The 23035-nt window shown below is 48.6% G+C and overlaps 1 protein-coding gene and 1 non-coding gene across 11 annotated transcripts in view; both read right to left on the bottom strand.

The window, feature by feature from the left end:
• NSD2 (nuclear receptor binding SET domain protein 2) overlaps window positions 1-23035 on the bottom strand; it is a 111943-nt gene that overhangs the window by 4350 nt on the left and 84558 nt on the right. For 6 of the 10 annotated variants that reach the window (XM_078002890.1, XM_028848226.2, XM_028848227.2 and 3 more), the window contains 10 exons: window positions 22704-22827; window positions 21409-21609; window positions 19645-19824; window positions 19138-19294; window positions 18799-19004; window positions 16977-17080; window positions 15266-15535; window positions 13840-13956; window positions 769-910; window positions 102-208 (listed from right to left, as the gene is read on the bottom strand). In XM_078002890.1, coding sequence (XP_077859016.1) covers window positions 102-208; window positions 769-910; window positions 13840-13956; window positions 15266-15535; window positions 16977-17080; window positions 18799-19004; window positions 19138-19294; window positions 19645-19824; window positions 21409-21609; window positions 22704-22827 — 1608 coding nt within the window. The remainder of the gene's footprint in view (window positions 1-101; window positions 209-768; window positions 911-13839; window positions 13957-15265; window positions 15536-16976; window positions 17081-18798; window positions 19005-19137; window positions 19295-19644; window positions 19825-21408; window positions 21610-22703; window positions 22828-23035) is intronic. The other 4 variants (XM_078002892.1, XM_078002896.1, XM_078002893.1 and 1 more) reach the window with 3 other exon arrangements.
• On the bottom strand, window positions 1011-1135 carry LOC114678575 (small Cajal body-specific RNA 23). Its single transcript, XR_003730010.2, has one exon.

Below are 23035 nucleotides of genomic sequence, written 5' to 3'. Positions count from 1 at the left end.
GCCAGCCTGGAGGAGGCCACTGTTCACGGTGAGGCACATGTCTCCAGGGGTGTAAAATGCCAACACAGAGCCTGGGCGGAAGGAGGGCATCACAGCCTTACCTTTGGTCTATCCCCGAGGAATCCACTGCAATTGGAGGCTCCACACCGACAGACCGTTTTTTCATTGCCCAAACAATCGAGGTTGTAGTTAAAAGTCAGCTCCGTCCCTGGGAGGAGCAGACAGACACCGAATTGGAAACCCCTGCCTGTCTCTTCCAACGCTAAGGGCGTGCATTAGGTCAACAAAATGCTCTGTTATTTTCGTATCTGTACTGGCTTGATCCATGGCCTTTCAATTTTGTTTGGTAAAAGACATTCAAACCAAAAGAGACTCCACATTAGCACCCACCTCCCCCAGAGCCTTTCCAGTCCAGCCCCACGCAGCTCGCAGCAATGGCCACTCTGCCCCCATAGCCGGAGCCCCACACAGGGTCTGGAGCTTGTAGCTGCAGGAATGCCGCAGACGGCAAACAGGCCCACGCGAGTGTCCCCATAGCCGGGAGCCCCACACAGGGTCCCCACAGCTTGTACCTGCAGGAATGCCGCAGACGGCAAACAGGCCCACGCGAGTGTCCCCATAGCCAGGAGCCCCACGCAGGGTCCCCACACAGGGTCCCCAGAGCTTGTACCTGCAGGAATGCCGCAGACGGCAAACACGCCCACGCGAGTGTCCCCATAGCCAGGAGCCCCACGCAGGGTCCCCACACAGGGTCCCCAGAGCTTGTACCTGCAGGAATGTCGCAGACGGCAAACAGGCCCACACGAGTGTCCCCGTTCACTGTCCACTTGAGGGTCTCACAGTTGGGCTGGCAGCTGTGATTCATAAATCGAGAGTAGTTTCCTTTGGGGCCAGCGTCAATTATACGGTCCTGGAAAGTCAAGCGATATATGAGATCAAGTGTTAGCAATCGTGTTATTTTTAAAGGGAATTTTCACCATCATAAGGCACACTGAACAAGTTGTGTTCCTTGTTGTACTGAAAACCGTGGTGCCCCGTGTCCACTGAGACAGGACACCCCCAAACCAGTCCTGTTTCTCTTGCTCACAGAGGACAGGTCAGGACCACATGGAGAGGACCGAGCCTTAGTGAGCACCCGGAAGGACACGACAGGAAGCCGGAGCTCCCAGCATCCTCCATGATGGCAAACAAGGGAGCTAAGGTCAACACCAACAGCCTAGCCGAGTGGCACTCAAGGACAAGAACAAGACTCACCCTGGCTGGGTGTGGTGGCTCACACCTGTAATCCCAGCACTTTGGGAGGCTGAGGCGGGCAGGAATTTGAGACCAGACTAGCCAACATGGTGAACCCCCATCTCTACTAAAAATACAAAAAAATTTAGCTGGGCGTGGTGGTGGGCGCCTGTAATCCCAGCTACTCGGGAGGCTGAGGCAGGAGAATCACTTGAACCCGGGAGGCAGAGGTTACAGAGAGTGGAGATTATGACATTGCACTCCAGCCTGGGCAACAAAAGCAAAACTCCATCTCAAAAAAAAACCTCACCCAACCAAAAAACCAGCAAGGGATGCAAAGAAACAATTTGCAAAGAGCAAATACAGGCAAAGGTGGAGAAATGCAGATCAGAGTGACAATGAGCTCTGACTTGACACCCATGGCGCTGATGTCACGTTGGCTGAGATGAGGGGGTGGCCACAGGGCTGTCAGGAAGGCTTTCGAGACAGCAATCTGATAAAGAGCCCTGGGAATCACAAATGCAAGCACAATGTGGCCTAGAACTGACCCACTGAAATCCAGGTGCCTAGAGGCCAAAGGTAGGAACTGGAGACAATATATCCACCCAGCAGCGGGGGACGGACAGCCCCGGCCTCCACCCGAGGAGCCACCAGATCCACCACACAACCGCGTAGGGGAAAATCAAAAGGCCACATAAAGCATAATAGTCATGTATTCATGCAAAACCACGTGTGTGAATAGAGATAAATACAGGCATACGGACATCTATAAGCTAGCTGTCTCATGGTCCCAGGAAGCAGTAGGCTTTGGAGTCACTATTCACACGCCACCTCTGACACACCTGCCCATGCACCCAGTCCTGGTGCAATCTCCCAGGGTGCCCCTGTCTGGGACCGCTGGCCCCCTGTCCTTTCTACATACCCACACAGGCCATCCCTTTAAAACCAGAAATGGTACCAGAATGTGGTTTTCTGCAAGGTGCTTTTCACAATAATGAAATACACTAATCAACCCAGAGTGCCACTCTTCAACACCTGCATGACACCCCCTAACACAGAAGTGGGGGTGCTCATCCGCCCTCTGCAGATGCTTCGTCACGACGCGCTGAGCCGTGGTGCTGACGTGCACATTGGCATGCACATCACTTCTGCAGGACACCAGGGACAGGGACAGCATGGGGCATGCACCTGGGACATGCCACCAAAGCCAACAATGACAACTCCAGCCTCTGACGCCTGGCAGCACCATGTCTAACCTACATTCCTACCATTACCAGCAGGGCCCAGTGCCACTTCCTTCTTATCAGGCCAATTTTCATCTGTGGGTTGCCTGCCATGTCTTGACCCTGTTTTATTTATCTTAACTGATTTTCAGATAGGTTTTCCCTAGATATTCCAAACATCAGACCCCTTTATAACAATGTGTTGGCCGGCCACGGCAGCTCACACCTGTAATCCCAGTACTTTGGGAGGCCAAGCATCACTTGAGGCCAGGAGTTTGAAACCAGCCTGGACAACATGGTGAAACTCTGTCTCTACTAAAAAGACAAAAATTAGCCAGGTGTGGTGGTGTGCACCAGTAATCCCAGCTACTCGGGAGGCTGAGGCAGGAGAATCACTTGAACCTAGGAGGCAGAGGCTGCAGTGAGCTGAGACTGTGCCACTGAACTCCAGTCTGGGTGACAGAGTGAGACTCCGTCTCCAAAAAGAAAAAAAAAATGTGTCGAAACCTTTCCCATCGCTTCCCAGCTCCCAAAGGAATCTTCCCTGCGCAATGCCTTTTCTCACAAAGCTGCAACTATTTTACCCTTTTGCTTCATGCATTTTCGGTTTGCTGAATAGTTGCATGCAGCTTTTCCCACCACACAGATTATAACATCCATCTCCCCCTCTCCTAGCTGTTAATCCATCTGGAATTGGCCTTCGTAAGTGGTGTGAGGGGAGGCATCAGTGCGTGGTACGTGGGCTGCCCAGCCCTGGCTTTGGCCACACTCCCTCCGGCCATCCACCTGGGTTTGGGCCCCGCTGGAGTCACAGGAACACCATGGGGAGCACTGTCACCCCCAGGGGACACCCACCTTTCCTACAGTAAGGCTTCAAGATAGAGCACTGGCTAGACCTGCAGATCTTTCCTTCTATGTGGACTCTGAAGTTGCCTGTCCAGGTATATTTAAACGTTTTTGCTATTTTTATTGCGCTTACAACGAGCTTGCACCGGGGAAGATTTCCACCCTCACAGCCTCTCCTTTCCCAGCTGGGACATAGCCCGTGTCACCACTCGTCCATGTCATCTCTCGTGTCCTTCAGTGACACTGCCAAACTTTCCAAAGAAGCCTGCTGCATTCACATACATGCATCAGCGCTCTTTGTGGCTCTGCATACATGAGGAGGGTAGAGGAAAACCTGTGGACCTGGCCTCTCTCTGTTGTCACTACAGCTCACATGAGGCCATCACCAAACACAGCCGTCTCATTCTCCAAGAGACACCATTTGCCTCTTGCTGCTTTGCTGCAGCCTTAGGGGGGACAGGAGCGGCATGAGCGTCCTGACTTATTTATTTTTTTTGAGGTGGAGTCTCGCTCTGTCGCCCAGGCTGGAGTGCAGTGGCCGGATCTCGGCTCACTGCAAGCTCCGCCTCCCAGGTTCATGCCATTCTCCTGCCCCAGCCTCCCGAGTAGCTGGGACTAGAGGCGTCCGCCACATCGCCCGGCTAGTTTTTTGTATTTTTTAGTAGAGACGGGGTTTCACCGTGTTAGCCAGGATGGTCTCGATCTCCTGACCTCATGATCCGCCCGTCTCGGCCTCCCAAAGTGCTGGGATTACAGGCTTGAGCCACCGCGCCCGGCCGCGTCCTGACTTATTTCTGAACCGGCCACAAGTGTCTGGCTCACCAAGCATCAGCTGGCAGCCGCTGATGTCCTTTAGCAAGGTAAGCATAGTTGTAGTCCTGGTTTCTTGGGAAGTTTTCATCAGGAATAGGTTTGAATTTTCTCAAATTATCTTCTGGTGTTCATGAAAATGACCCTGGATTTGTTTTCCTCCTTTACCTACTGACAGGGTTGCTAAGCCCTCCTTGCGGTCCTGGGGTAAACCCCACTCGGTCACAAGGAACTGCTCTTCATTCTGCTCAGGTGCGCTCTGCCGGCTGGCACACACCCTCACAGGTCCCAAGCCCCTCTTCCCATGTTCACACACAGGTCCACGCCCTGGCTCGGACCTCACGCCTCAGTACGTGTGTCTCTGAAAAATACACAGCACTGTTGTGGGTTTGTAAGAAGAGATTTACTTATTTCTATTGTTTGTTTTGTTTTTTAATTTCTGAGTCTCTGCTTGGTCTCTAAACACTTCCTCCAGTATATTCTGTCCTTCTTTTTGACGAGGTGAATTCATGCTCATCATCTGTCCAGAATCTCTGCCTTCAACTAAGAGGTGAACTCACCGTCAGCTGTCTTCATTTGCCTTTCTCCTGGATCCCACAGGCTAGTGGGAAGGCCCTAAATTTAGGGTGCATCTCATCCCCAGTGGTGGCTCTGGTGTCAAAAAAGCCTTCTTCTGTGTCACTGAAAGTGGTGGGGCCTGAATTCCACCTGGTCTGAGAACAACTCCTTTCTTCGACTCTACCTTGGCATACCTTTGCCCACAATTGTTTTTTTAATTGAGATAGGGTCTCTCTATACTGCCCAGGCTGGTCTCGAACTCCTGGGCTCAAGCAATCTGCCCGCCTCAGCCTCCCAAAGTGCTGGGATTACTGGTGTGAGCCACTGAGCCCGGCCTGCCCACACTTTTATTTTTAACCTTCCAGAATCTTTGTTCCTTGCATGCTGCAGAGAGTTCGGTTTTATGATCCAATCTGGAAGTCTTTTAAGAAGTAAGTGAGCCCATTTCCTCTTTCCAGATATGCTGGGCACAGTTAGAACACATTCATGTCTTGCTTGTTTCTATGGGCTTTCAGCCTTTCACTGTGAGGCAGAGGGGCTGCTGGATCTCCTGCTGTTGGGGACTCTGTCCTCTCCTATTGGCGGCCCTTTACGTGACCCGTCATCCTGCATGCCCACATGTAACGTCCCGGACACCCTTGCCCCTGCTTGTGCACACTGAAATCAGCCGGGATCCCCTCCCTCAACTGCCCCTCGAGCCCAGCTCTCATCAGTGGCATTATCTTCATGCTCTCCTTTGCTCCAGAACACACCTCAGCTTCTGCTCCCATCTGACTCAGCAGCTCTGGCTCACCGGTGTTGGGGATGAACTTACCCTCCTTTCTCCCTGCTCCTCCACTGCCCCTTCTGGTGGGGGCAACATGCTGAGTACGCTGCTGCCACTGCCCATCCTGTTGCTGGAGCTTCACCTGATTCTGCTGAAGGCTTAGAGCTCATCTCTTAGCAGTTGACTCAGGAAGGACGTGTTCCTTTAATTCTCTATGCTCCAACCTGCATCTCTGTAGTCGTTACACCCAGAGAGTCACATGGCTGAATGGACACCCCTGGCTCATTCCATGGAGCCTACCCTGTCCGGGGCACTGGGTTCTGCCATGAAGAGCCTCCAGCTGGCCCTATTTCTCCCCTTAGAAGCAATTTAGGTTTTTTTTGTTTTGTTTTGCCTGCCTATCTACAGGATTCTTGGCTGCATCCCGTAATCCTATTTATGATGTTGCCCAATCTGACTCGGCCCCGCTGAACCGCTCTCTGGCCTGCTTGAATGCACAGCGCCTCTCCTCGGCAGCCGCTGCCCAAGGCGCCACTCTCATCCTTCTCTCTTTCCTTCCTACCTTCCTTCTCCCTCTCTCTCCCAGGTTCTTTCAGCTGCACTCCGCTCACTCCCCACATCCACCCTCGTGCAGTCCTTGTGGTTCCTACTCTCTAGTGTGTTCCTTGAGGTTTAGGCTTTGCTTAGAAAATAATTTTCTTTTCCTTGTTTCACTCCTGAGTTCTACAAGTTTCCAATCTAGCTCTCCTTTCTGCCTGGCTATCTCTGAATCCTCATATTCAAAAAATTTGTGATGAATATTAGGGTATAACTTTTATCTGCTTTGTGATAAAAATTTTTCTAAGTGGGTTTTCTCCATCTATAAGGAAGTTCTGCTGTTTTGGGTCAGGATTTTGTTTGTTTTAGAGACAGAATCTGTTGCCCAGGCTGGAGCACAATGGTACAGGACCTTGGCTCCCTGCAGCCTCAGCCTCCTGAGCTCAAGCGATCCTCCCACCTCAGCCTCCTGAGTAGCTGGGAAAACAGGCACATGCCACTGTGCCCAGCTAATTTTTATTATTATTATTTTTTAGTAGAGACAAGGTCTTGCTGTGTTGCCCAGGCTGGTCTCAAACTCCAGGCTGGCCTTAAGCAGTACTCCTGCCTCGGTCTCCCAAAGTGCCGGGATTATAGGCACACGCCATTGCACCTGGCTGGAGTTTTCTTACATAACCTTTTCATCATTCTCTGAACAAGCTGGATTTCCTGGAGCGGGTACTGGCTGGATCCCAGGTTTGTCTCACTGCTGTCGGCTTGATGGAGGTCTCCTCACCACAGAACCCAAGTCTCTGTGGGCCCTCAGAGCCTTGGGTCCCTTTCTCTCTGCCTTCCAGAATGTTGCCTTCCTTTTGGAAGGTGATCCTTTCAAAGATGCGTCATCTCTTCTTCTCAGGAACTCCCCATGCCTTCTTTTCCCACTGCTCCCTTTCAACTCTCAGCTCTGCTGGGAGCAGGCCCCCAGTGCTTGCTCTGGCTGCCAGGCCACACTCCCACATCTCTGCACTCCCTGTGCTCAGGCGACACTGCAGGTCTCCAGCACTTTTCTCTGCTTGTTGGACTTCAGTGGACGGGTCTGTTTGTCCCATAGTTTCAGTGAAGATGTACTTTGTGTACATTTTTTGTTCTGGAAGTGAGCAGCTGCCATCTGCTACCAGAATCCTATGAATAGATTTGTTTGGCTGTGAATCACATTCTCTTAGTTTTTTCTCTGAACACTACCTTTAGGATCTTTCCAAACTGTCAGATGTGCATCTCATCTAATTCTTCCTCTCCATGCTGTCTCCTGCGTCTCCTCCACTCCAATAACTACAAACATTAAGGCCTGTGGGAGCCTCTCCTTGTTGTTACTATGTACTAACCCTAATGTGAATCTTAGTCTTAACTTATACATTTAAACCACTTACATATATTGTGGTAATTGATATTTTGATTTTTTTTTTAATCTGTGCTTTCTAATTACTATTATTTCTCCTTCCCCCATCTTCCTCCCTCAGGTTCTACTAAATTGACTTTTCCTCACTCTCCTTTTTACCCTTTAATGGTGTGGAAGTTACACCTTCCACTTCTATTCATTTAGCAGTTTCTCATGTAGATGTCACATGTATACTGTGACGAAGTCTAAGGTTAATAAATCTCTTCCCTCCACCCTCACAAAACAAGCAGCTCACCCTGGCGTCACCACACTCCCGATGCTCCCTGTGACCGTCAGTGTTCAATGCCTCCTCCTTTTCATCTTCCTTCTTCCTGCCATGCAGTCATCATCATCCACCATAATTTGACACAACCTGACTTATTTAAGACATATCCACACACCCACAAACTTGTCTGTTCACCTTTACTTCTTGGATCTCACATTTAACTTCTGACATTCAATGTTCTGCTTCCTAAAATATCCCATTATTTCGTTCAGCTAAATTATATTGATGGTCAGCTCTCTCCATCTTTGTCTGAAGTCATAGATAAGCAGGGCCCTAGAATGCGAGGTCTAGGGTTATGTTCCTTGGTGTGTAATTCTTTTAATATGCTGCCAATTTGGTTTGCAAGCACAGATGCTCCACTTGAACCTGTCCCAATTTCTCTCCCAGACAGTATCAAAGAACTGAAATTTCCCAGATCACCCATCCTGACAATAAGACACCAGACTAACTACCTGCTGCCTGTTGACCAACTCCTGTATAACCACTTGAGTCAGCTGGGAAGATGGATTTGAGGCTGGTCTCCCATCTGATGTCACCCACGTGAAAGCCCTTCTTCTCTGGCAATACTGACTGCCTCGGTGATTGGCTTTCCCTGTGGTGAGAAGGCAGACCTAGGCTGGAACCTCAGTGTCTGGCAACACTTACAATGGGGCTGTGTCCCAATAAACCCACTGTTAAGTTGGAAATATCTTTTTTTTTTTTTTGAGACAGAGTCTCACTCTGTCACCCAGGCTGCAATGCAATAGCGTGATCTCTGCTCACTGCAATCTCTGCCTCTCGGGTTCAAGCGATTCTCCTGCCTCAGCCTACTGAGTACCTGGGATTACAGGCACCCACCACCCAGGCAGCTGGGATTACAGGCACGCCCAGCTAATTTTTGTATTTTTAGTAGAGATGGGGTTTCACCATATTGGCCAGGGTGGTCTCGAACTCCTGACCTTGTGATCTGCTGGCCTAGGCCTCTTAAAGTGCTGGGATTACAGGCATTAGCCACTGTACCCAGCCTAAATTGGAAATACCTTAAGTCACAAATGCATTTAATATACCTAATCTACCAAACATCCTAACTAGCCTGCCTACATTAAATGTGCTCAATTACACTGGCTTACAGTTGGGGAAAATCATCTAACATAAATTTGAATGTCCCATGTAATTTACTGAACCCTATACTGGAAGTGGAAAACAGAATGGTTGTATGGGTACAGCTTCCACTGAATGGGTATCATTCTCACGCCATCATAAAGTCAAAAAATCGTAAGGCAAACCACCCTAAGTTAGGGGCAGCCTGTATTTTGGTGATTTTCCCATCAATGTTCATACGGGACATTGGTCTGTAGTCTTTTTTTTTTTTTTTTTTGAGGCAGAGTCTCGCTATGTCGCCCAGGCTGGAGTGCAGTGGCGCGATCTCGGCTCACTGCAAGCTCCGCCTCCCGGGTTCACGCCGTTCTCCTGCCTCAGCCTCTTGAGTAGCTGGGATTAAGCACAAGCCGCCACACCTGGCTAACTTTTGTGTTTTTAGTAGAGATGGGGTTTTACCACATTGGCCAGGTTGGTCTCGAACTCCTGATCTCGAGTGATCCACCCAACTCAGCCTCGCAAAGTGCCGAGATTTAAAGGCGTGAGCCACCACACCCAGCCTGTCAGGAGATTTTTAATTACTGAGTCAATCTCTTTACTAGTTATAAGTCTATTCTGATTTTCTATTTTTTTCATGACTTAGTCTTGGTAGTTTGTTTCTAGGAATTTGTCTATTGTTCACAGTACTCTCTTATAATCCTTTTTTATTTCTGTAGAAGCAGTAATAATGTCTTCACACACCCAGTTCTGATTTAGTTATGTGAGTCTTTTCTCTTTTTTCCTAGTCCATCTAGTTAAAGGTTTGTCAATTTTATTGATCTTTTTAAAGAACCAACTTTTGATTTCATCGATTTTCTTGAGTTTTCCAATTCTCTATATAATGTTATAACTTGAATTTATACAAGCTGAACTTTAATAACATAAAAACCCTGCTCCTTTACAGCTCTGTCCCCACCGTTTTCAGTCACTGATGTCACAAACTCACATCTTTATATACTGAGTGCCCTAAAACACAAGCTGGTAATTAATGAGTAAAACTAGTAATGCATGAGTAGCTTAAATTATATAGAAAATAAAATGTTAGAATTTACAAACTAAAATTAAAATACCAGCTTTTAAACTAGTAATTGTTTTATAAATGTATGTCTCTCTTTTTTTTTTTTTTTGAGACGGAGTCTCGCTCTGTCGCCCGGGCTGGAGTGCAGTGGCCGGATCTCGGCTCACTGCAAGCTCCGCCTCCTGGGTTCACACCATTCTCCTGCCTCAGCCTCCCGTGTAGCTGGGACTACAGGCACCCGCCACCTCGCCCGGCTAGTTTTTTGTATTTTTTAGTAGAGATGGGATTTCACCGTGTTAACCAGGATGATCTTGATCTCCTGACCTCGTGATCCGCCGTCTTGGCCTCCCAAAGTGCTGGGATTACAGGCTTGAGCCACTCTCTCTCTTTTTCTTTTTTTTTTTGAGACGGAGTCTCGCTCTGTCGACCAGGTTGGAGTGCAGTGGCCGGATCTCAGCTCACTGCAAGCTCTGCCTCCCGGGTTCACGCCATTCTCCTGCCTCAGCCTCCCGAGTAGCTTGGACTACAGGCGCCCACCACCACACCCGGCTAATTTTTTAATATTTTTAGTAGAGATGGGGTTCCACCATGTTAGTCAGGATGGTCTCGATCTCCTGACCTCGTGATCTGCCCACCTCAGCCTCCCAAAGTGCTGGGATTACAGGCGTGAGCCATCACGCCTGGCTCTAAATGTATGTCTCTTAAATCATGTAGACAACAAACAAACAAATGGAGTTATAAACCACGTTACAACAATACAAACTTTTATAGCTGACCATGTATTTACTTTGAGATCTTTCTTCTTCATACAACTTGTAGTTACTGTATAATGTCCTTTCATTTCAACCTACAAGGCTTCTCTTCATTACCTCTCTTGACCATTACTTGCAGGGCGGGTCTAGTGCCAAAAAACTTCTTCAGCTTTTATCTGGGAATGTCTTAATTTCACCCTTACCTTTGAAAGACAGTTTTACTGCATATAAGAGTCTTGGTTAACATTTTTTTTTCTTCTTTTAGCACTTTGAATACATTGGCCCACTGCCTGTAGGCCTTCAAAATTCCTGATGAGAAATGTGCTGATAATCTCCTTGAGGATCCCTTGTGGTATGGTGTAGCTTATTCCATCTTGAATTGTCATCCCCAGGTGTTAAGGGAGGAACCTGGTGGGAAGTGACTGGATCATGGGTCAGTTTCCTCCATGCCATCTCATGACAGTGAATGAGTTCTCTCAAAATCTCACGGTTTTATAAATGGTAGTTTTTCTGGGGCTCTCACACACTTCTCTCCCGTGCCACCATGTGCAAAGGTACCGTTCGCCTTCACCACAATTGTAAGTTTCCTGAGGCCTCCCCTGTGATGTGGAACTGTGAGTCATCGATTAAACCTCTTTCCTTTATGAATTACTCAGTCTTGGGTAGTATCTTTAAAGCAGTGTAAAAATAGACTAGTCCACCTTGTATGTAATTAGTAGCTTTCCTCTTGCTGTTTTCAAGATTCTTTGTCTGGTTTTCGAAAGTTTGATTATAACATGTCTCAATGTAGGTCTCTCTGAGTTCATCTTATCTGGAGTCCATTGAGCTTCTTTAGATGTTTATATTCATGTGTTTCATCAAACCTGGGAAGTTTTCAGCCATTATTTTTTCAAAAGTTGTCTCTGCCTCTTTCTCTCTTTACCATCTGGGACTCCCACAATAGATATGTTGGTCTGTTTGATGGTAGCCCACATGCCCCTTAGGCTCCGTTCACTTTTCTTCAATCTTCTTTTCTGTTTCTCAGGCTCAACAATTCTTTTTTGTTTGTTTCTCTTTATAGGTTTTCTATTTCTTCATTGATGCTGCCATTTTGTTCATACATGATGACTTTCTGCAGGTTTTCCTTTAGTTTTCTTAGCATCTTTAAGACAGATGTTTTAGAGTCTCTGTCTAGTAGATCTGTCATCCGGCCTTTCTTTTAGGGACAGTTTCTGTTTATTTTGTTTTCCCTTTAAATGGGCCATATTTTCCTGTCTCTTTGTAGGGTTTTGTTGTTGTTGTTGTTATTGTTTTTCTGAACACTGGACAAGTGAGTCTAATAAGTCTAATAATGTGGTAACTCTAGAAATTAGATTCTTTCTCCCCTTGCCCTGGATTTGCTGTTTTTGTTATTTTTATTTATTGTTCTTATTTTCTTTTGATTGTTGCAGGCTGTTTCTATGCAGAGGATCAACCCAAGATGTAAATTTAAGGTCTTTCCAGATCTTTTTTGAGCCTGTACCTTTACCTGAGCATGCATAGTCACTTTCTAATTTTCTAAATTATCTACTTTTCCCCAAAGCTGTCTTTGAATGTCCTAGTCTTTTAATGTCTGGCTCCCAAAAGGGGAAAAACAGAAAAATGAAAGAGGAGGGCAATTGGTGCTGGCCCTTTAAATCCTCTTGAAGCTACATCAGCTGGAGGGGGAGGGGCTTGTAACAACTGAGGGAGGTGTAGTAACAACGGCAGCCCACCTCTTTGTCTGCACCTTTGTGATCAGAAGCAGCAATCAGGGATCCTGAGCACAGATACCCACTATTTGGAGAACAGGATCCTTCTTGCTCACCTTGCACACAGCTTGAGGGGTTCAGGGTGTGTTTATGGAGATACATATGGATATACGTATACACACACACATTTTTTCCCTGATCCTTTGAAAGTCAGTTACCGATATCTGACCTCTGACCCTAAACGCATCACAAGTCATTCTCTTGCGCAGCCACAACACCTTCCACACCTACAAAATTTAACATGAAGAACAGTGTCTTGTCCAAATTAAAATTTTTCCCACTGCCCCCAAAAGCATGCTTTATAGCTCCTCATCCCAGATTCAGGCTCTGATCAAGAAGCACACACTTCCTCTGGGTACTTCTTTAGTTACTCTCTTTTAACTCAGGATTCTTTTGTCCTTCATGACACTGACTTCCTTGAAAGGTCTAAGCCCCACGACCTGCAGTGATTGACACAGAGCCTAGTGCTCGCCCGGAGCAGGCTCCACTGGCCAGCGCTGCCCCACTACTGCAGGGGTAGGGGATTTAGCTTCACCAGGGACCACCTGACAAGGTCCCTGGAACCATTCTTATTTTCACAGCAGCCCTTTCTCTCTAGATCTCATCACATCTGTCTTCCATGAAATGTTCAACAATTTTTATCTGTGATCATTATCTATCTGGTTTTCAAGCACTATTATTAATCTACTCTTTAATAGCCAGACTTTTCTACTAGATGACGAGCTTAAGGGCAACAAAAGGCAGAAACATGTATTCTATCTCCCTTCCTTTCAAAGACCACTCAGGCACTAAGGAGGCCACACTTCCCCAGCTGAAGTTATCCAGAAGCCAAAAGCCTGCTGTGTGAGGGAAAGGATGACATGCACCCCCACGGGGCTGTGGCCATTTAAGGAGCTGCCCTGGAAGGGCCCGGCAACACCTGTCAGGGTTGGGCATCAGGCCCAGAGCTGAGCACTCCAGATGCACTGTCTTTTATCCATGCCCACTTTTACACAAATCATCCCATCCTCCTTTTCCTGAGAATATTGATCCCTCTAGCACCTAGGTTCTAAAATGCTTAGAAACATGGGCTTCACACAAGCAACAACCAACCAAAAACGATTCTGCTACACAACAGAGAAGATGCTGAGACCTTATCCAAAGAGCACCAAAAATTAAAAAATAAAATACAATCTTTTTGAAAAAACAAAAGAAGATGCTCAGACTTCCTCGTCTGTGTTCTCTCTACTTCCCTGCCCTGTTCTAAGGCTGCTTGGAACGCTCCGCAAGCACACCCGGACAAGCACAGCCTCAGGGTGCCTGAGTGCTGAGAGGTGGTTAGCTGTAGCCCTCTGGCGCAGCTGAAAGACATGCTGCACCTCAGAAGAAAACATGCAGATGTTTGAAAATAAGCAGCCAAGGAGAGAAATGTTGGCGCTGCCACAGAGCAAAGTCCAGTTCTACCGGTGACCATCAGGGCTCCAGGTCCAGGACACTGCAGAAGCTCACAGTGGGGTACCCTTCCACATTACCTTGTCTATAGTGAGCATGTAGAAGTGGGTGATGTCGTTCTCATGTGCGTGCTTGATTCTCGCCATGCACTCCTCCTCATCGATCAGCTCCCCGACGTACTCATTAACAAATTCTCCCTGGAAATCACAAGAATGTGGCCATGACAAAAAGCGTGCTGACCAATCCTCAGTGTCGGGGCTCAAGACTCCCTATCATGATCACTTAGAACGGGCACCACACACATCAGCATACCTCCATGGAGGGCGCATACAAAGTCTTCATAAATTAAATTCAAAGGATCTCAGACATATCTGTATGTAAAGGTTGCCAATGAAAAATGTATTAAGTATTCATGAAGTGGCAACATGCCAACCCTTGCTTCTTACATGACCTTGTCTCAGGAGGGCTGTCTGATAACCAAGCTTCTACATAACCCACTTTACACAGTGATCTCCACAATAGAAAAAATGGCTACAAAGTATCTGACAGGATATACAGCAAGTCTGGGTGAATCAGCAGTCAGGCAGGTGAGGAACAAGGATGCTGGGGAGGTGTTTCTAAGCAACCTTTTATGCTGTTGTTGGAACTGGCACCAGGCTTATGAACTCTCTGTGCTGGATCAGTCCTGGTATGGACCTGGGGTCTGAGACCACCCACCCCTAGGCCATGCCAAAACACATCAGGGTCAGCAGTTCCACATGTCTCTTAGTCCCTGGATGTCCTTGGGATGTAGTCTGGGAGCAGATGCAGGAGGTCAGCAGTCCTGGTGTCTACCAACAGCTTGGTCCTAGACTGTGCCAGGACCACCCCTCACAAGAGCAATCTCCTTACGCCTGCCTGGTGAGTGCTCCCAAGCACCTGGCTGCTAGCCCAGAGGAAAATGGGTCACTTCACGAATCTTCCATTTCATAAAAATAACCATCAGAATTCTGACATAAGGCATGCTTTAAGGGAATGTATGAGTTTTAGCAGATATCTTTCATGTAACATTTTAAAATATTCAATTGTAATAATTCAATTCAAAAAAATATTTCAGGTCAGGCACCAAGGCTCTTGCCTATAATCCCAGTGCTTTGGGAGGCCTAGGCAGGAGGATGGTTTGGGGCCAGGAGTTTGAAATCAGCCTAAGCAACATAGCAAGACCCCATCTCCAAAAAAATAAAATTATTAGGGCATGGTCATCTATGCCTGTAGTCCCAGCTGCTTGGGAAGCTGAGGTGGGAGGATGGCTTGAGCCCAGGATTCTGAGGCTGCAGTGAACTACAATCATGCCACTGCCCTCCGGTCTAGACGATAGAGAGACCCTGTCTCAAAACAAAAACAAAAATTTTTTTTTCCAAAAAATACCATTCTCACATGAATACAAAACCACCACAAGCAAACCTAAGTCTAATTCCCAGTGAACCGTAATTTCTCAAAAGCAGGGGAGGCGATAAGGGCACATACCTTTCTGATGTCCCTCTTGGCGACCAGGCCCCACCCTTTGCCATCTGTCTTGATGATCTTGGTCTCTGGGTACTGGCGCTTGGTGAAGCACTGGTTCTGGCAGAACTCGCCTGCGGGACACACCTGCGGGTGGCACTCAAACATCAGCATCCTGTTCAGACACTCCGAATCAAAGCCACAAGGATTCTCATCTGTGGGCTTGCAGTTGCACTTAGGGATTTCTGAAATATCCGCTGTGTAGATCTGGACTTTCCCGTAAGGCTTATTCACCTGCGGGGAAGGAGTAAGCTGTCTTGGCCCACAAAGGAATGAACACCCTGGCACGCCCACCACGGCCTCTCCTTACCCAGCCTCCAGGTGTCCTTTTAGAAAGTTTCAGAGGCCCGACTGGGACACACTCCTCAGCACAGCCCTCCCCAGATCCCAGAGGAGCTCTCCTCTGCCTTCTTAGCACAGGAGGCAGGCAGGGCAACCCAACGCCCTCTCACGTTATTTTATCTTAGTGTCTGTGGCTCCTCGTTGATGAACAAGAGCTGACACGTATCCAGTCAGGCCATTGTAAGATGAAGAGAGAAAACGCATGTTGACTGCTTAGTACACTGCAGGGTGTCCAGCAAACACTGGGTAAGAGCTCTTCTGAGCAGCTTCCCGACCCATCTCTCTGACTCTTCCTTTACCAAGCACCAGCAGCGAGCCACATGGGAGGCCACCTCAGGGGGAGCAGTGCTGGGCAGGGGGGCACACCCTCTGCTCTCATGACCTTGTGGTTTATCATTAGTGAAAGACAAGCAACCAAATAATAAAGCAGTAGAGATAGCTGAAAATCCGCTGGGGTAGAAATGCACAATCTTAGGAAAGAGGTAGCGAAAGACACCCCTTTCGATGCTGTGGTGTGACAAACTGTACCCTTCGGAGAACAATCTGGGAATATTCCCCAAGAATCTAAACATTTCAGGCTCTCTGACCCTGTGATTCTGTTTCTGGGAATCCATCCCAAAGAAAATACTATATAAAGATGAATACAGAGTGCTTTCTTTACACACAAAGATATTGACTGCAGCCCACATTTTACAAGCAAAGGCAGAGCGAGCACTTGACTGCCGGCACACTGATCACAAACACTCATCAGGAACGGCCACAAGGCTCCTGGGGATGCGGCCCAAGAGGCACCAGCTCTGAGCACAGGCAGCCCTGAGGGGCCTGGAGCTCTCACAGAGCCCTGCCCTGGCTGCACTTCCTCCTGCTCTCCTGCTGGGGCTCTGGAGCTCACTACAATAAACACAGAACTGGCAAGCCCCCCACCCCACACCCCACCTTGGTCTCTGAGGTAGAGGATCTATGCCTTTGGGGCTCGGTCACTGAGCCCCGCTCCCATGTGACTGACTCCCAGCACTTAGCAACAGCCTGGTGGAGGTGGGAGGCTCATCCCTCAGCTCCTCCTGCTCCAAGCAGCCTGCTCAGGACTGTCACCCCAACCCCTTTGCTAGCTACCAAGCCAAGCCTCATGCTCCAAGGTGGAACCAAGAACCCCCATGCAGATCCCCCCATGCCATTTGCTCATGGTCTCTTGCGTGGCCATCCATGCCAGGCACCACAGATCCTGGCTGGTGACAGTCCTCTCCCCAGCCATAGCCTGGGTGTGCCTGAGAACCGCTCACAGCCCCTGGGGAAAACTCCCTCCACACGCGTGCACGCAGCTCCCACACGCCACCTTGATGTGCTTGTATGGTGGGGGCTTGCGCTCGCTCTCCTGTGTTTCTCGGGCTTCCCTCTGAAGCTTAATTTCACGAAAACGAGCTTCGGCTTCTTGCAGTGCTAAAAAGTCAATGAAATAGGAGTAAAGATTTTAGTAAATAAAGGTAACTACTTTCAAGCTCCATATTTTTATAGTTCACTCTAAACTTTCAATGTTAAGTATTAGTTTCTGGTTCCCATAAAACTAGACTCTATGAACAACTGTCAGTGGGCAGGTATTTTTAAATGTGGCCAAGTGTGTGAGGCAGAGGAGTGCTCAGAGAACAGCCATCACCTCTCTACAAGGCAGGCCCAGGGCGGAGTTCTATCAGGAGCTCCCTGTCCTCCACTATGGCCTAAGGACAAAGCACCAGGGTCAAAGCCTGGGACTTGCTGTTCTCAGACAGAAAATAAAAATGCACCAGAGGCCAGGTGCAGTGGCTCACGCCTGTACGCCTGTAATCCCAGCACTTTGGGAGGCCAAGGCAGGCGGATCACCTGAGGTCAGGAGTTCAAGACCAGCCTGGCCAACATGCTAAAACCCCGTTCTCTACAAAAAAAAAAATTAGCCAGGCATGATGGCAGGTGCCTGTGGTCCCAGCTACTTGGGAGGCTGAGGCAGGAGAATTGCTTGAACCCAGGAGGTGGAGGTTGCAGTGAGCCGAGATCACACCATTGCACTCTAGCCTGGGCCACAGAGCAAGACTCCGTCTCAAAACAAAAAGCAAAACATGCAGCTGAGCTCCTCTTGAAGCGAAAGGGGCTCTGAGAGATGAACCACAGGCTCAAGCAAGAATAGAGGAAACACAAACCCCTACAATCCGTCCTGAGAAGGAGGCCAGTCCCATGTCAACGCTGGACGTGTCCTGTGGTCTGCCCTGTTTCTGCGGCCGCAAGTCAGCCACAAAGGGGTCTGGCACTATAGGACACCCACATCCATAGTCAGGAGACTTCACCGACGGTCACACCAAATACATCAGGCCACCTCTCAATTTCGTCTTGCCCTCCTAATAATTTTTAAAACTCTTTCAATGCCTACCTGTTCTTTATGAGGCCTCTGGGTGCCCACCATGCACTCCTACCACTCAGTGCAGCCTGCAAAGCTTTTGGCAGCACGGAGCTAACAGAGCTTTAAATGCGTGGGTCCCCGCCTGCAGCCACACAGGAGCGAGCACTGACCTGGCTGCAACACAGCGTGTGCTTCTCCCTGAATGAGCCACATGTACACCCTGGGTTTTCCCTGCTGGCCTCATTCTCTCTCAACCTGTGTCATAAACACCAGTTCCTCCAGTGAGGGGTCACACCCCATCCTGCCTCCCACAAATGTGGTTCGCCAGCCGGCCATGCCACGTCGTTGCTCCTGCCTCCCCGCAGCTGGGGAATCAGAGGCCAAGCACCTTGTCTGCTTGACCACCTGATTCCTCATGCACTGAAAGGTAAAGTGAGCCCCCAAGAGCCCGCTGCACAAGGTCCAGACAACAGGACCCTTCCTTCAGATCTGCATTTTACATAAAGGCAAGCCATGGAACATTTCTGTAAATTAGTACTAAAAATAATTTCTGAATAATAGGTTTACAGAATTTTAATGAAATTAATCACAAACCAATGTTACAAAAGTTACAGTGTATCACTGTATGCTTAACAAATAAACCAGACTGCAAACTTTTCCCTAATTGAAAAATACAGATTGAATGTGTAGTCCAGTATTTTCTACAAAGATCAAATTTTTAAAAATAGAAATTAGGGGTAAGAAAATGCACGAGAGTGCTGTCTCACTCTCTATCTGAAAATCTCCGTACCGTTTTTGAAGACTCTTCCGATCCCTCTGACCCCCTGGTAGCGGCTGCCCCGGTCCCCCTCCATGTACGGGAACACTCGCGCCTGATGCGTCCAGTAATAATCTTTAGACCCAAAGAAAAACACAGGGAATTCTCCAATCTCGTGCTTCATTTTCTGAATATTTGGGGGAACATTTTTGGGATGGCAAACTTCTGCCGGCCACCATCTATTATAAATATTAAAAACAGGATTCACAGACTCCTCAGAGAGAGCGACAATAATTTCAATACTTTAAGTACTGTAAAGCGAACACATGTGAACAGAAAAAACATAAAAGCATACGATTCTATGTCTCACACCTGTAGTTCCCAAGTTTCACCCAAATGATATCCTGGAAGTGCAGCTTCTTCCCAGCCCTGCAGTCATTGCAGAACCAGCTGCCGTCAGGCATCTCGATGTTCAGGCAGTCAGGGTGGAAGGCTGCTGGGCAGGACTCGCAGCACAGAAGGCTCCCCCCTGCAAGAGGAGGGCGAGGCAGACAGGCTTAGCCTGTCTGTTATGGCTCAGCCCAGATTCAGTGCTTCACAATCTACAGCTATTACAGCCTTAACTTATAAACATCAGTTTAAAAACAGCGATCTGTACATTAGCACAAAAGCAAACGTCATTTTCACCACAAATAATTTCCTGTATGTTTGCGAAATGATTACAATTAATTTAGAACTACTGCGACATACTATGAATGTGAAGACGCAGAGAACACTGTCAACATCAGTGAACACAGCACAGACAAGGAATGAACCTGCCTTGACACGTGGCTCCTGGGAGTGTGAGGCGTGTGCCACAGACACCCCCAGGCCCCTCACCTTTGGAGCACACAAAGCACCAGCTCACGTTGACGTGGGCGTGGTGTCGCTTCCCCTTCCGAGCAGTGAAGTGGGCAGTGCAGATGATGCTGTTGGAGGCGATCACTGAGCATCCTGCTGCCAGACAAGCATCCCCGCTGTGATAGGCAACGGGGCAGCGGACACACCGCATCATTTTACCTGAAGGCAAAGAAACACACCCTGAGGACCCTGAACATTGACTCCAATCATAGTGAAAAGAGCAATTAATAATTACTCAGCCTCCATGAATTTGAAAAGTTAATGCTAAAATGAAATGGAGGTATTTGATTTTAAAAAAGCTTTCAGAGCAAAGGTGCTTCAAAACAATGTTTGAGAAAATGGTCATACATCTAAAAATGCTGTGTTTTTTCAGCCTGGGCACTGCAGGCATCTGGGGCATGTGGGCAGCCATCCTAGGCATTGTGCAGTGTTGAGCAGCACCCCTGGCCTCTACTCACTAGATCCCCAAAATATCCCCAGACATTGCCAAATGTCCCCTGGAGGACAAAATTGCCCCTGATAAAGAACCACTGGTGTCAAGAAGTACAGACAACCTGCCACCCTCATCCCACACACCTAACATTAGATAATCCAAATGTAATTTAATATAAAGATGTTTTCTTACATATAATGGGCCATTAAAACCAGAGCAAACAGGTTGGCCGTGGTGGCTCATGCCTGTAATCCCAACACTTTGGGAGGCCCAGGTAGGAGGATTTTTTGAACCCAAGAGTTCAAGACCAGCCTGGGCAACACAACAGAGAGACCTCGTCTCTACAAAAAAAATAAACAAAATTAGCCAGGCATCGTGGTCCACACCAGGTGGGAGGATCACCTGAGCCTGGGAGGTCAAGGCTACAGTGAGCCGTTATCACGCCACTGCATTCTAGCTTCAGCAACAGGAGACCCTGTCTCAAAAAAAAGAAAAGAGGTCAGAGCAGTGGCCTAATAGTTCAAGACCAGCCTGGGCAACATGGTGAAACCTCATCTCTACAAAAAAATATAAAAATAGGCCAGGCGCGGTGGCTCACGCCTGTAATCCCAGCACTTTGAGAGGCTGAGGTAGGTGGATCACCTGAGGTCAGGAGTTCAAGACCAGCCTGACCAACATGACGAAACCCTGTCTCTACTAAAAATACAAAAATTAGCCAGGTATGGTGGCGCATGCCTGTAATCCCAGCTACTGGGGGGCTGAGGTATGAGGATCGCTTGAACCTGGGAGGCGGAGGTTGCAGTGAGCTGACATCGTACCACTGTACTCCAGCCTGGGCAACAGAGGGAGATTCCATCTCAAAAAAAAAAAAATTACAAAAATCAGCCAGGTGTGGTGGCATGTGCCTGTAGTCCCAGCTACTCAAGAGGCTGAGGCAGGAGGACGGCTTGAGCCTGGGAGGTCAAGGAAGTAGTGAGCTGTGATCGCACTGCACTCCAGCCTGGGTAACAGAGCGACACTCTCTCTATGAAGGGGGAAAAAAAAAAAAAAAGCCAGGACAAACAAAATCTATCAAAATGGTCCAAAGGTTGCCCCTCTCCTAAAGTTAAGCATCTTTAGGGTGATATTTAGGATGGAAAGAAGAAAAAGGGGGACAGGTCCTTTGTCAAAGAAAACCCAACCCAGCTGACGTCCAGTTAGTCACTCAAGATAATTAATGCTCTTTGGTGACAATCCCAAGAGCCCACCTTCCCAAGTGCCCATGGGCCTGCATCTGAATCCACAGCAAGGCTGCGCAGGTGCACCTGTACCTTTTGACGGCCTTGGGTTTGAAGGGTTGGAAGCGTGGCAGCTCACACAGCTGTGAAGGGGGCAGCGGAAACCTCGGCTCTCAAATACAGTCAGAGGGTATTTTTTCACACAAGCCTCATGGTAAAATTTTCCACACTGAGTTACCACACAGCGCTTAACATCTGTCTTGCTCTCTTTACACACGAAACACGAGTGAATCCCTAACAAAAAGTTAAAGAAGGGGTGGAGAGAGAGGTGCAAAGAACAAGAATTAAATTGCAGTTCTGAGCCACTAAAATCAAGCAGCTCCTCTTCAGAGACAGCCACATTGCTAAAGCACCTGGCCCTGTTTCCAACCTTGCTCACTAGTCCAAGCATTCTCCAGCAAAAAGATCCAGCCATCAAGGATTACCTTGCTGCAATCTGAGCTCCAGCTTCACCTGAAACACAGGAGAATCTTACTAGGCAGCCTGGCTGGGAAGGCCCAGTCTAACCGGCAAGAAGCTTGAAGGAAGGGGCTCCTATGAAAAGAGGCCTTTCCTCCTCGAGAGCAGCCGGCCATTGGTGGAGCCATCACTCATGATTCTGGGCTGGCAGACAGACACTCCCAGAAGTGAGGTGCTGCTGTGGGACTGCCACGGCCTGGGAGACTCTCCAGGTGTCTTCCCGACCCAGGAAGTTTTCTGACATGAGCTAGGAGACTCCTTGGGCCCGGTGAGTAGGCAGGAAGGGCCATGGCTGTGCAGCTCTCCTCTCATCATTCTCATAGACCCCAGACTGTGCCAGGTGACACCTGATGCAGTAACATGGAGGCAGAACAACAGCACCGACAACTCAGGACAAGCCTGGAGCTGTTCTTTCTGTTGAAACTGAGGCTCAAGGTGACACTGTGTCTTCGTAAAGAACTCTATGTTCCTATGGACTTCAGTGTTCGGTGACCAACCAGGTTACCCGTACGCTTAACGCGGCACTGTCTGAGCGGCAGTGCCCTGTGGTGGCCGCCTCACACACAGCACAGGCTCAGGCCAGCCCACAGGATGAAAAGCCCATGACCTATCATCCCGCCCTACCCTGCCCTCTACCTGATGGAAAGGTACCAAGGGGGCACATATGATTGAAATCAGAGCAAACCCTGCAGCCACTGAGAGGTGGGTACACCTGCCAGGTGTGGGCTGCAAGCTCCAGAGAGGGCCAGGTGGTAGAGATGGGGAGGGAGCTTGTCCACTGCAGGCACCTCAGGGCAGGACTTTGTGCAGGGGGTTGCAGGAGCAGGTGGCCAGCCAAGCTGCAGAGCTGCCCGCCCGGGGGAACTTGCCTGAGGCACACTCGCTGCAGGTGAACCTCCCTTCTGGCCTCCGGGAAAGCCCAAGGCAGGCGAGGTGGAAAGCTCCGCAGCAGGGTCCTTCACAGAGCAGGAGGCTGCCTGGCTTCTCACACAGCTGCGGGGGCAGAGCAGGCGGGTAAGCAGCGCCCAGCAGTCCCTTCTGCACCTCTTACCACAAGGTAAGCCGTCTGCTTCTGTCTCCAGTAGCAGAAAATCCCATTTTGCTACTCAAGGATATATAACAACATGCATGGGCAAACGTCTGGCCCGAACAGAACGAACAAATACAGTATCAGATTAAAACCAGATGACTGTTACAGAAA

The sequence above is a fragment of the Macaca mulatta genome, chromosome 5, assembly GCF_049350105.2.
Source record: "Macaca mulatta isolate MMU2019108-1 chromosome 5, T2T-MMU8v2.0, whole genome shotgun sequence".
NCBI classification, from domain to species: domain Eukaryota; kingdom Metazoa; phylum Chordata; class Mammalia; order Primates; family Cercopithecidae; genus Macaca; species Macaca mulatta.
Note: the sequence above shows the minus strand (reverse complement) of the source record. Positions and strands in the feature narration are given on the sequence as shown.